The sequence below is a fragment of the Salvelinus namaycush genome, chromosome 31 (genome assembly GCF_016432855.1).
Source record: "Salvelinus namaycush isolate Seneca chromosome 31, SaNama_1.0, whole genome shotgun sequence".
Classification (NCBI taxonomy): Eukaryota; Metazoa; Chordata; class Actinopteri; order Salmoniformes; family Salmonidae; genus Salvelinus; species Salvelinus namaycush.
The window spans coordinates 15,965,517-15,979,715 of record NC_052337.1 but is presented as its reverse complement, the minus strand read 5'-3'; the positions used below and the strand labels follow the sequence as shown (position 1 = coordinate 15,979,715).

The 14,199-nt window shown below is 41.7% G+C and overlaps 1 protein-coding gene across 1 annotated transcript in view; it reads right to left on the bottom strand.

The window, feature by feature from the left end:
• The window catches only part of ap3b1a (adaptor related protein complex 3 subunit beta 1a), a 78,267-nt gene extending 69,963 nt beyond the window's left edge, over positions 1 to 8,304 (bottom strand). Inside the window, exon 1 of the mRNA XM_038971351.1 lies at positions 8,002 to 8,304. Coding sequence (XP_038827279.1) covers positions 8,002 to 8,141 — 140 coding nt within the window. The 5' untranslated portion in view covers positions 8,142 to 8,304. The remainder of the gene's footprint in view (positions 1 to 8,001) is intronic.
• Between the last annotated feature and the right edge of the window lie 5,895 nt (positions 8,305 to 14,199).

Sequence of the window (14,199 nt, the reverse complement as noted above, 5' to 3'; positions counted from 1 at the left end):
CCCCAGCTCTCTCTCTCCCCAGCTCTCTCTCTAGCTCTCCCACATCAGGCTACTAAACTATTGAGAACCATCTCCTTAGCTCGATGTCGATAGAGGGAGTTGCAAGTTGAAGTTGCCCTCTTTGCAGACTACTAGTATGACTCAGTCTTCACAGTTTTAAATCCAATCTGGAGAAGGGATGAAGTTCCCTGTCTGAGATCCTTAGCCCACCAGTCAACGGCTACTTCGTCCGCTTCTCCTCCTCTTCTCTGGACGTACATTAGTTCTCTGTCCGTGTGTAGCTGTAGGGTGGTAGCTCAGTTGGTTCTGTCTGCCAGAGTCGGTGCTTGTAGGGTGGTAGTTTAGTTCTCTGTGTCTCTGCCTGTGACTGTGGCCACTTCCCTCTAGGGGAAACGGGAGGGCCTTATCAGCCTCAGGGTAAACACACAGAAGCTTTCACCACCTCTGTCCAGAGCACAATACACCACTTTACACCCACGCCTGCCTTGTGCCCTCCCAGGGAACAGATGCCAGGGCTGGGCTAGATAAAGGCGACCAGCAGGATAAGGCGCTGTAAACTGCTCCAATCAGCTGGTTTATTAGCTGCCGTTACATAGGCTACTATTGTCTGCCATTGATTTCAAAGTTTAACAAACTCCATGGACAAGGACTATTTTGAACAATTTACATAGAACATTTCACAAAAATACATTTACTGGAAGAACTGTGCAAATGCAAAGTTTAGTAACAGAATTAGTCAAATCTACCTCACTTTTTTATGTGACCAAAAAAACTCAAATATCTGCTTTGAATTATGATTCAAAGATGTCTGCAGAAAGAATGGGGTGTCAGCTATATATTTGAACAAATGTATTTTGAATATGGAATTACAGCAGGGGAAGTGGATTTACATTTGGTAACGGAATTACTGTAACGGAATTACATCATGGGTCCCTGTTCTGTACTATACAGAAATGCATAATTATGGATATGAATATCATTGTCTTCATGGTGATGTATTCTGAATAGGTATACAAAGGTAGAAATTAGGGATGCAAATTTTGTTCAATTTTGCTGCCAACTAACTATAAAAAATGAACAGTAAATTAACAAAAAATCCAAAAACAGTCAAATGTGACCGACCGACTCAAATCAGTCTTCGGTAGAAAATTTGAAATGGTGTCTTTTTTTCCTTCTTTTTTCTTTTTACATTGGATGAAAGTAGAGACTCAGAGCTACAAAATGGTATATCATACACTACAGTTGAGGAACAATGGGAAAGTAATTCTGCTTTGAAAGTTGATAAACTTGTAAACTCACTTTTGAGAAGATGGCCTTTTAATTTTTTGATACTACTACTGGAGAGCCCTTCTTTGTCTACACCCATTCAGCATTGTTCGCACCCTCTTAAACTGTAGCACCTCCCATCTCTTTAAGGGTTGATCCAAGCGTTCTGTACTAACAGCAGCAGTCAAGCACCCAAGCTAACTTTCTAGCTACTTCCAGACACAAATATGAGAACAGCTCACTGAACATTTCCCGCCCAAGCAGAGCTGGTTAGCATGCTATGTTATCCAGAGCGTTGGTGATTGCAACTGTGCTGTCAGATTGTCCGTTCATAAATTCGGAGCATTCAGAGTGCACACTGGACGCTCTGGCCGATGAGTAGGGTTGATCCGAACGGACTGACCCCACAACGGCAGTCAAGCACCCAAGTTAACTGGCTAACATTGGCTAGCTACTTCCAGACAAATGAGAGAACACCCCATTTTACTCGCCCAAGCAGAGCTGGTTAGGCTGTTTTCATGTTATCCAGAGCGTTGGTGTCTAACTGTGCTGCAAACTGTTCCCGACGTTTACTGACACCAGCCATATTCAACGGGTGTTGAGCGTTCGTAAATTCATCAGTTATTCTGCGCTCTGGCACACTCAGGTGAGAGTGCTCTGAAATCGGTGTAGATGGCCAGCCCGAATTTACAAACGCACCCGAAATGGTTATTTGCAAAGTGGAGTCTTCTGTTAGCTAGCTAGCTAAACAATGAACCATAATCCCAACACATGACGTTACTACCCTGCATGAATATGCAGGTAGCTAACCAACCAGGTTCAATGTTAGCTAGCTAACATTAAGGCTATAACTAGCCAAGCGAATGGCTCAGATACGAATAATATGATCATACACGTACACTTTAAATGAAAATAATTTGTCAAAATTAGAAATGTGTAATATCTGAAAATGTAGCTAGCTAGACTACCTTACCCATGGTCTGAAATTGGAGTGGATAGCCAATGTGTAATATCTGAAAATGTAGCTAGCTAGCTGCATACATCATGGATGGACGCGTCTCCTGTCGGATGCCATGGTTGCCCTTAGTTTGAAGATGTAATCCAGAGACAGGCGTTTTCTCCTTAGCTATCATACTCAAATTCCACTGATTTCAAAAATCTGTCGTCCAGAAAGTGGAGAGCAACACTTATGCAGTTTTACTACACGATACAATTTTTTTGTTTTTAAAGCAGTGTTAGACAGGATTACCTAGACAAACAGAACAGCTCAAATAGAGGCATGCTATATGGCAGACACAATCCAAAACTCATCTCTCGGCAAGTCCAGCCCACTCATTATCTCAGCCAATTACGGCTAGCGGGAAGGTTGCTGCCTTTTTCTGTGGCTAAACCAACTAGGCTTGTAATTTAACCATTTTATTCTTATTTACAGATGGCATACAAGTTTTCTATTAAGGTACATGAAAGTTCTCTGTGCTCTACTGTACTCTACTTTTCTGTACAGTACTCTACTGTGCTGTCCAAACTTGTGAAACATAGACGTCTATGATTGGTTGACTTTTTCAATGTCCATGGACGTCCGTTGCTCAGTGGGTGAGAGTGCTTGCTATAGTAAATGCAAAGAGGGTTGGTCACCCTCAATGTGAGCAAGACAAAGGAGCTTATCGTGGACTACAGGAAAAGGCGGGATGAACAGGCCCCCATTAACATCGACGGGGCTGTAGTGGAGCGGGTCGAGAGTTTCAAGTTCCTTGGTGTCCACATCACCAACGAACTATCATGGTCCAAACATACCAAGACAGTTGTGAAGAGGGCACGACAACACCTTTACCCCCTCAGGAGACTGAAAAGATTTGGCATGGGTCCCCAGATCCTCAAAAGTTTCTACAGCTGCACCATTGAGAGCATCCTGACCGGTTGCATCACCGCCTGGTATGGCAACTGCTTGGCATCTGTCCGTAAGGTGCTACAGAAGGTAGTGCGAACGGCCCAGTACTTCACTGGGGCCAAGCTTCCTGCCATCCAGGACCTATATAATTGGCGGTGTCAGAGGAAAGCCCATAAAATTGTCAGACTCTAGTCACCCAAGTTATAGACTGTTTTCTCTGCTACCGCATAGCAAGCGCTACCGGAGCACCAAGTCTTGGACAAAAAGGCTTCTCAACAACTTCTACCCCCAAGCCATTAGACTGCTGAACAATTCATAAAAATCACCACTGGACAATTTACATTGACCCCCCCCCCACCTCTTGTACACTGCTGCTTCTCGCTGTTCGTTTGTTACCTATGCATAGTCACATGGACCCCACCTACATGTACAGGTTACCTCAACTAGCCTGTACCCCCGCACACTGACTCGATACCGGTGCCCCCTGTATATAGCATCGTTATTGTTATTGTTATTCTTATTATTACTTTTTATTTTAGCCTACTTGGTAAATATGTTCTTCTTCTTGAACTGCACTGTTGGTTAACGGCTTGTAAGTAAGCATTTCACGGTAAAGTCTACACTTGTATTCGGCACATATGGCAAATAAAGTTTGATTTGATAGGTGTCATGGTATGTGTCAGTAAGAGCCAGTAGATGTGACATCAACTGAAGAAAGGGAGGAGACAGCGCGGAAGAGAGCGAGAGGGAGACTGTTATCCGTCTTGCTTTGACCACCAGATGACAGAAGGAAAACATAACAGTATGCCAGTGGAAAGGAGGACAGTAGCAGGTGACCCAACTGTGGTTTGTGACTACTATGATTAGCGATTTGGTAATAGAATTACGAGTTTTAATTACTTAATAATTCATAAACAAGCTTGATATCAGTAAAAACACTAACTAATTTGGTACAGTAGTCTACCTTTACTTGTTACTTCTGTGAACTTTCATTAGAAATGTTTAAATATCTTAAAGATGTGGGTTTTTGGTAAGGAATTACAAGGCACAAGGCAATGTTTCTTAAACTTCAAGAAGGCAAATCATTTATCCAAAACGAAATATAAGTGTTGATATTAGTTGGCAGGGGTATTTGTGTTTCAATGTATTTCTAATACCCTTTAAGACTTTTTCTTGAATATTTCTAAAACCCCTTTTCCATCTGTTTGACCAGAAATTAAAGCCTTTGCTTATTCCTAATTTCTAGGATGGGAAGTTGTTGAAAAATGCACATATGCCTTAGTAAAAAAAAAAATGGTGCACAGAGGTCCTTTAACCTCTCTAGGGTATGTGGGACGGTAGCGTCTCACCTCGTCAACAGCCAGTGAAACTGCAGGGCGCCAAATTCAGAACAGAAATCCCATTATTAAAATTCCTCAAACATACATGTATTTTACACCATTTTAAAGAAACACTTGTTGTAAATCCAGCCACAGTGTCCGATTTCAAATAGGCTTTACGACGAAAGCAAACCAAACAATTATGTTAGATGAGTGCCTATTCACAGAAAAACACAGCCATTTTTCCAGCCAAAGAGAGGAGTCACAAAAAGCAGAAATATAGATAAAATGAATCACTAACCTTTGATGATCTTCATCAGATGACACTCATAGGACTTCATGTTACACAATACATGTATGTTTTGTTCGGTAAAGATCATATTTATATCCAAAAATCTGAGTTTACATTGGCACCTTACGTTCAGTAGTTCCAAAACATCCGGTGATTTTGCAGAGAGCCACATCAATTTACAGAAATAGTCATCATAAATGTTGATGAAAATACAAGTGTTATACATGGAATTTTAGATCCACTTCTCCTTAATGCAACCGCTGTGTCAGATTTCAAAAAAACTTTACGGAAAAAGCAAACCATGCAATAATCTGAGTACGGCGCTCAGACGACAAATCAACCCAAAGAGAGTACGGACGAAAAGTCCAAAAAGTTCCGTTACAGTCCGTAGAAACATGTCAAACGATGTATAGAGTCAATCTTTAGGATGTTTTTAACATAAATCTTCAATAATGTTCCAACCGGAGAATTCCTTTGTATTCAGAAATGCGATGGATCGCAGCTAACTCTCACATGAACGCGCATGGTCAGCTCGTGGTACTCTGGGAGAGAACTTACTCAATCTCCTCTCGCCCCCACTTCACAGTAGAAGCATCAAACAAGGTTCTAAAGACTGTTGACATCTAGTGGAAGCCTTAGGAAGTGCAACATGACCCCATTTCCACTGTATCTTGGATAAGCAAAGAGTTGAAAACCTACAAACCTCAGGTTTCCCACTTCCTGGTTGGATTTTCTCTCAGGTTTTTGCCTGCCATATGAGTTCTGTTATACTCACAGACATCATTCAAACAGTTTTAGAAACTTCAGATTGTTTTCTATCCAAATCTACTAATAATATGCATATCCTAGGATCTGGGCCTGAGTAGCAGGCAGTTTACTCTGGGCACGCTTTTCATCCGGACGTGAAAATACTGCCCCCTACCCCAAAGAAGTTAAAAGGGAAATGCCCGCCCCATTGACATAAACCAGGTCCTCATAAAATCCCTATAACATCATGGGAGACTGAACCACAATAAAATAATATGGCATTTTAGGATGCAGCTGATCACTTGAGGACAACCAGCCAGTCAGTCACATGTTGCTGTGCTGTGATGCAGTCAGGGCCAGCAAGCAGAGAAGCAGAGTAGACCGTGAGGTAACAAGAGCCCAGGCTAATAAGGATAATCCACAGGAATGTGGCTTTGCCCCTGACTGTGTCACACGACAAACATTATATAAAACCGCAAACGGACTAATTTTATTTCATTGGAGAAAGCCGACTCAAACAAAAGCCATCTATTAATATCTTTATGAGCAAAAAGGTGCAAGACAGGATTCAGTTTACTGCCAATAAATGCATAACAAAGGCAAGTTAAAAAAAGCCATAAAAACTATCAGTGATTCACTGCTTTACCATTCAAGTCTGCCATCTAGTGTTATGGTTATGGTACAATCATTGCAAAATAGAGAACTACAGAGCAACATTCTCAGAAATCCATCTTCCAGTAGGTCTAAAAGTATTAAATGGGATAAAACCTTCAACTACCCTATACTAACACCCATTCAATCAATACAGATATACAAGAGGTGTGGGGCTAGTGAGTTGGTTTAATACACCAATGCTATCGGTCACTGACTTGAGTTTGGGAAGTTCCGGAAAAAACCCTCTTCATTTGAACAATATAATGTCAAGGGAATTAGACTAATGCCTGTGAAAGAGTGAGATAATGTATGGATGCCTGACATTAGCCAAGGTTAGGTTACTAGCTTATGTGATACTGATAATCCTTTAGGACAGACTCCCTACTAGATCTCAGAGTAAAGCCTAGGTATCATGTGTCATAGTTTGTAGAGAGAGAGTGGAATCATTCACATCCAGGCATTTCCCCCCCAAGCCCTGCAGCCCAACCAAGGGTAATCTAGTCTCCATTACCAGACCTGGCCTACTGGCCCTGAACCACCAAACAGGCCAACTGTCATGTGAGAGGAATTCAAGAATTCACTGAGGGCCACACCACATTAAACATTAGGCTGACAAGTCACTGCTTGATGGAAATTGAGATAGTTGAAGCTGTTCTACTGTCCGCTGCTAAACAGAGCAACAATAGGCTAGATGTAACACTGGAGAACAGATAGAAGTAGAGACATTCCATTCTATGATGGCATTTGCACAGCGCAAACATTTAATGAAACCTTTATACTGGTACCTCTTAAAACTGCTAGAATGATTAGTCTACATGGGAAATAGGCCCAATTGTAGAGAAATACAGACAAACTAAGTGGCTAATTCAAAGCTTCAAAGATACTCAGGTTGAAAGAAATGTATATAATGGGCTGACTGTGAGACTTTACGAGACAAAATAGCCTTGTCTTTAGCCAGCTGGGGAAAGATTAGCCTACTGATAGTAAAATAATAACTGATCCCAACACCCAGCTCATGGTTTGGGAAACACAGTTATCCCTCTCAAATCATACAACTGAGTAACTAAACTATTGGGCTCATATTCAAGATCATAATGAATAAGATTAGGCTATACAAAACGGATCCTAATTCAGCACACCTTCCCTGAGATCCTACGTGAATACAGGCCCTGATTTACAGTAAAGCCACATGACAACAGGATGGCCAAACTGATGATGGACTGCCCTCTAGTGGTATCATCACTTGACGCTGACAGCGGAGGACCACCTTGTACACTTTGTCAGTTCCATTTCATCTCTCTTTTTCAAATGTAAAGGGTCTGAATGGGTAGTTTACAAACATTTACAAGTGTTGGGAATGTATAGTAGTCACTTTAGTTTATGACAGTGAGAGGGGAAGAAGATGTGGTATTTTTTCTACAACTGAGGGTAGCCTATGTGCATAGAGCACAGCAAGCATTATTTTGATGTAGCTATTCATTTAGAATAATCTGACGCAGTACAGCTCTATAACATAAAACGACGTGATGGTGTGTAACGTAAAATGTGTGCTAGTATAAAAAAGGGTGCTTATTTGTGATCTTTTTTTTGTTTATGTCAACATGTCTTCCACGCAAACTGCATCTTTGATAAGTGCTGGCTATCAACAAAAGCGTTTTCAAGCCTGAAGCTACCATAAAATATATTGCCAGCTAGACTAGGTAAAGATGCAACTGGGTTGACAGCTGTATATCTAGCTAGCTACCACCACCAGCCATGTTAGCTAGCTAATTAAATTGCAAACACAGCTTACACACAAGCAAGTTACTAAAATGCTTTCTAGCTAACTGGCTTACTTTTTAAAGTCGACGCTGAACAGGCCAAATCCAGCCCCAGCGTTGGAGGTGGTCGGGGTAGTCTCCTGCCCAACCTCCACCGCTGAACCAGTTCCTCCTTGGTCGCTGTACGACAAATTGTTCGTCGACATACTCAACATTTGACGTTTTGCAAGTGTACAGAAATGTTTATTGTGGAAAGCTAAACTATCGTAAAACAAAATTGCAGTCGTTGACAGTTTTATGATGCTAATTAGAAGGGGAAGCGATACAAAACTTTATCATGAACATGCAACTTTTTTTCCCTCATCCATCCAGAACCGGAAGTATGAGTTGGATAAGTTTTAGTCACATGACAGGAGGGAACGATGAAGCACCTGACCGCCACGGTAAATATGGTCGCAAGCCAATCAAATTAGCTGAGGGGCGTATTCAATGACGCGCATGCGCGCTAAACGAAAGTGGGAGCGTGCAGTATTTTTGTTGCCCTACTGTTGATGCCCCATTTAAGTTGAGAGCGTATGAGAACGTCTGTGACAGGGTTTTGTACATGCAGGAAGAGTCATGTATGCTTTTTTTACATAATAATGTAGGTTAGGAGAAAATATAATGATATCAAAATTATATCAAATTATCGATTGTAATAACCCATGGAACTCTTTATACCTTGGAAGGAGTGAGGGATTAGGTTTGCAGAAAATGTATTACTTGGCTCAGTGGTCTAAGGCACTGCATCTCAGTGCAAGAGGTGACACTACAGTCCCTGGTTCAAATCCAGGCTGAATCACATCCAGCTATGATTGGGAGTCCCATAGGGCAGTGCCCAATGTTGTCTGGGGTAGATCATCATTGTAAATAAGAATGAGTTTTTAACTGACTTGCCTAGTTAAATAAAAGTGAGAAAAAAAATATATATACATATATATATATTACTAACCCAGAGCATGGTGTTACAGGCAGGCAGTCGCAGCTACACTCTGTGTGTCAGCTGTGCATTCCAACACTCTAACAAAGACCCCAATAGATACCCAAGTGCTACACCACCAGGTGTTGTGTATGTGTAATGACGTTTATACCACATTTCACATGTTCACAATAATTCGATTTTCAAATGCATGGGAAACTGAGTATTTAACACTTGAGTCTTTTACTGTGAGTCTTTCAGTTGTCTTTTAAAAACAATTTATATCACCGTTCTTTTTTTTTTCTTGTTCGGAGATCAAATTTGAAGCGGCTTGGAAGCTTTGCATGCCTCTGGGATCGACGAACACTTGGGGTAGTGTTCATTCTCAATGGTTGAAAAGCCACCAACTCTTTCTGAGCCGGGCTCTGCGTATGAAATTGGATTCTACTCTTGGTGAACTGTTTCCTCTGTTACAGTCTCAGTCTGCAGAAGCTGCACCACAGAAGCACTTGGATAGCTAGAGAACAGCCTGTCATCACAACTGGTAACTAAATGGTTGTTCCTTCTCGTCTGACAAGAATCCGATCAACATGTCTACGAACCATTTTATCATCTCCCAACATGACTTTGTAGGAGACAGGACCAGTCACTGAGTCTATGAATCCAGGAATCCATTTTTGCCCATGACTGAAATTTCTGGTCAGGACAGGGTCCGTGTCTCCAAAACTCCGGCCCTTGGTGCGTTTGTCATTGTTCTCTTTCTCTCTGTTTTGTTTGGGGACAACTTTCCTTTTCAGGTCTGGATAGACTAGGTACAATGTGGAGTGTAGATATACCTAATAACATCTCAGCAGGAGAAAGTTCTGTTGTGGATTGAGGTGTTATTCTGTAGCTACACAGAACACGTGACAACTTTGCTGCTATGCTCCCTTCTGCACTTTTCGTCATCATTTCTTTGAATGTCTGTACTGCCTGTTCCGCCAGTCCATTTGAAGATGGATGATGTGGAGCAGATGTCACATGCACAATACTGTTGTTTCTGAAGAATTCTTGTGTTTCTGTACTCACGAAACAGGTCGCATTGTTGCTCACCACCATCTCCGGTATCCCTTGGTTACTAAAGCTCTATTGTAGGCCATCTATAGTAGTGGTGGATGAAGCAGAACTAACAGGATACACATTCATGCATTTTGAATGTGCATTGGAACATTTTCCCCATTAATGGCCTTACGTAATCCATTTGCAATTTTTCCAAGGTTTTTCTGGAAACTCCCAAGAGTGGAGTGGAGCTGTTGCCTTTCTGTGTTCCTAACACGTGTTACATGTCTTGACTCAATTCTCCATCTCCTGATCTTTCATATGCAAGACCCCCAGGTGACTCTGATGTGCTGTAGCATATCCTGGCATGCTGGCTGTGGAAAATCACTCGTTCTCCCCACAAAACGCAACCATCCTGTACACTCATCTCTGCTTTCCTGACACTGTGTGGTGTGAGTTCAGTTACTTCTGTTTGTTGTGGTCATCCCCTTACCACATATTCTCTAACTCTAGACAGCACTGGATCTTTACCTGTCCAGGTTCTCACTTGCTCTGCAGTCACGAGTGCTGTGTCTGTGTCCACAAACATCTGCACTCCTGAGCTGTTATGATGGGCGTGTACGGCAGCGGAAGACGGCTCAAGGCATCTGCGTTGCCATGGTACGTTCCTGCCTTGAAAACGGTGACATACTCGTACACCCGCAACATCACTACCCACCTCTGGATTCTCAGAGACATCATCTGTGGAACTGCCTTCGTTTCATTGAAAATTAACAGTAAAGGTTTATGATCTGTACAAATGGTAAACTTCCTGCCATACACTGTATATATTTGTGGAATCTCTGAACCCCAAACATTACTGCAAACTCCTCTTTGTCTAATTGGGAATAGTTATTTTTTGCTGGGTTAAGAGTTCTCAATATAAACCTTATTGGTATCTCAGTTCCATCCTGCATATGGTGTGACAGAACTGCCCCTACCCCGTAGGGTGACGCATCACACAAGTGAATGAGGTCCTTCTCTCCATCGTAGTGAACCAACACATCTGATGACTGCATCAGTTTCTCTGATTTTGCAAACGAAGCCTCCTGCTCTCCTGCCACTGTCTCTTTACACAGTAGTGTTTGAAGCGGTGCTAACACTGTTGACAAGTTTGGCAAAACCCTGTTATAATAGTTTAGCAGTCCCAAGCAAGCTTTTAACTCAGTCACATTTGTAGGAGCAGGTGCGTTCTGGATTGCTTGGACCTTGTCATTGAGTAAATGGATACTCGTGGCGTCCACTCTTTGTCCTAGGAACACTCCCTCGTTCCTCATGAAGGTACACTTACTCCGCTTGAGACTTAAGCCTGCACTTTCCAATCTCTGTAGTACCTCAGTCAGCGTGCACAGATGCTCCTGGTCACTCCTCCCCGTCACTAGGATGTCATCCAAGTAAATGGCAACGTGGAATTCCTTGAAGGACGCCCTCGTTGGTGCTCTGAAAAATAGCAGAACTACTGGAGACACCAAAAGGTAAATGTTTATACATAAACAACCCTTTGTGTGTGTTTACTTTACAATACTTATTAGATTCCTCATCCAGAGTGATCTGTTGATATGCATGGCTCATATCTAACTTTGTAAACTTCTGTCCACTAGACATATTTGCAAATAAATTCCCTGTTTTTGTAATAGGATAGTGCTCTAACTTGGATACTCTGTTAACAGTCAGTTTGTAATCTCCACAGATTCTCACAGTATTGGCAGGTTTCAAAACATGCACTATGGGAGCTGCCCATTCTGAGAATTTGACTGGTTCCATAATGTCCTCTTTCAAGAGACGGTCAATCTCTGCCTCTACCTTTGACTTTATGGCATAAGGCACAGGTCTTGGTTTGTAAAACCTTGGTGTGTCCTCCTTGTCTACATATATTTTAGCTGGGCGGCCTTTCAATGTTCCAAGTTCCTCTTTGAACACATTCTCATGCTTTGTCAACACCTTTTTCCAATGTCCACTGTTGACCCTCATCAATCTGATTTACTGTTCCTCAGTTATTTTATTCAGCCCCGACCTAGCAGGTTTGGTCCGTTGCTTGATACGATTACTACAGGTAGCTGAGTCATTGTGTCTCTGTGCTGCACAGTTACATTAGATGCACCAAATGTGTCTAGTCTACTCTCTCACTTGTGTACGTTTTGAGATGTAGAGAACAAATATTTAAGTCTGGAACTTTTGCACTGTCCCACAACTTTGAGTACTCTGATCTTTTCATTATGATTACACTGCACGCTGTATCCACTTCAAACTTCAAATCTGGTTAATTGACTTTACATTTTTATGTGCTAAACATGTGTATGTGGTCAATAACATTTGATTTGATTTTGATTTGATTTGATAGGAGCCACTTTTGGAATGTTCTCTGACGTGCTGTACATCAGCCAAACTCAACTGGCTGACCATGGTCTGGACCCGGACCCAGATAATGGCCAATACGGACAACATCGCATTTTGTTCTATAGAAGTGAATAAATGATTTTTTAGACAGCTTTAAAAATTCAACCGAGTGCAGCGGCCTCTCTAACTCAGCAACCTCTTTTTCGCTCTCTCTCGAAGCAACGCCCACCTTTACCAGTGCCCCGTCTAATCCAATCGCATGGTTATATGCAAATATAACAGGCAGCATCTTACCCATTCACATCAATCCATAATTTCCTCTGCGGAACCTTGGGACAAGCAGGCAAAAAGAAACAGAAAGATTTGACCGCGGCTCAAAAATATCACAGATAAAAGGAGCTTAGTTACCAGTATCTTTGTTAATATGTCTGGTAAAACATTTTAAAAAGTTCACGCTGAAAACGGTATATTCAAAGACGAATGGACGGAACAGTATGTATTCATTCGCCCCGCAACTACTGCAGCACAAAACCAATGTGCTTGATATGCAGCGAGTCCAATGTTAAGCGCCATTATGACACCAGGCATAGTAATTTCGATCAGACTTATCCCCTGAACACAGAGGTGAGAACAAACAAGATTAACCAACTCACATCCCAATATGAGAGGTCCTGCAAAATCCTTGTCAATTCCCTGGCAGCCCAACAACATGCAATGGAGTGTTCACTGAGGATAGCTTGGGTTTTGTGAAAACACACACAAAAAACATTTCAGACACTGAGATGGTAAACAAATGCATGTGTGAAGTTGCTGACACCTTGCTGGAAGGTAAAGAAAAAGATGAGCTCAGGGAAAGATCAAACAGATCCCACTGTCAGATTCCAAAGCAATGAGTAGAACTGAAATATTAGCTGAAGATTTAACTTCACAACGTGATGAGGCTATTCAGAATGCAACATGCATTTAATTAGATAAGGAGAAAAGATGTTGCCGACAGACATGACAGCTCTGCTTCTAGCTGCTAAGCAACTTTGCAGTATTATTTTTTTGTGTGTTATTTGTTATATTATTAGCCCAAAACATTTTTTGTGTTATTACATACAGCCGGAAAGAACTTTTGTATACCGGCGGTAAATCACCAGCATTACGACCAGGAATACGACTTTCTACTGTATTTTAGTCAATGCCATTCTGACATTGCTTGTCCTAATATTTATATATTTCTTAATTCCATTAGTTTACTTTTAGATTTGTGTGCATTGTTGTGAATTGCTAGATATTACTGCACTGTTGGCGCTAGGAACACAAGCATTTCGGTACACCCGCAATAACATCTGCTAAATATGTGTATGTGACCAATACAATTTGATTTTATAACACTGATAATTGCCCAGCTTCTGGTGATTGTCAGATTTTATAACGAAACAAAGAAGGAATTCTGTGAGGAACTGTTGGGCTTAACAAATCTAGAAGCACACACACGGGTAGAGGATATCCATGAGGCCATCAAAGGGATTCCGACAAAAAGGGGGATAGTTCTGAAATCAGTGGTCTCCACAGATGGAGCTCCAACCATGATAGGAAAGGGAGGGGACTGGTTGCACTTTTGAAAGAGGACCACCCTGACCAGACATCATATCACTGCATCATCCATCAATCTGTCCTGTGTGCCAGTGGGGGAAAAGAGTATTCTGAAGTCATGACAACGATAATGAAAATGATAAACTTTTTGAGAGCAACATCATCCCTACAACATCGCATGCTACGAGGCATTCTGACAGAGGCCAATGCCAGTTTTGATGACAACAATGTCAGATGGCTCAGCAAAGGCAGGGTTTTGGAAATCTATTGGGCCATTCGGGCGGAAATCTAAGCTTTATTATCAGAGCAAAAGAGTGACA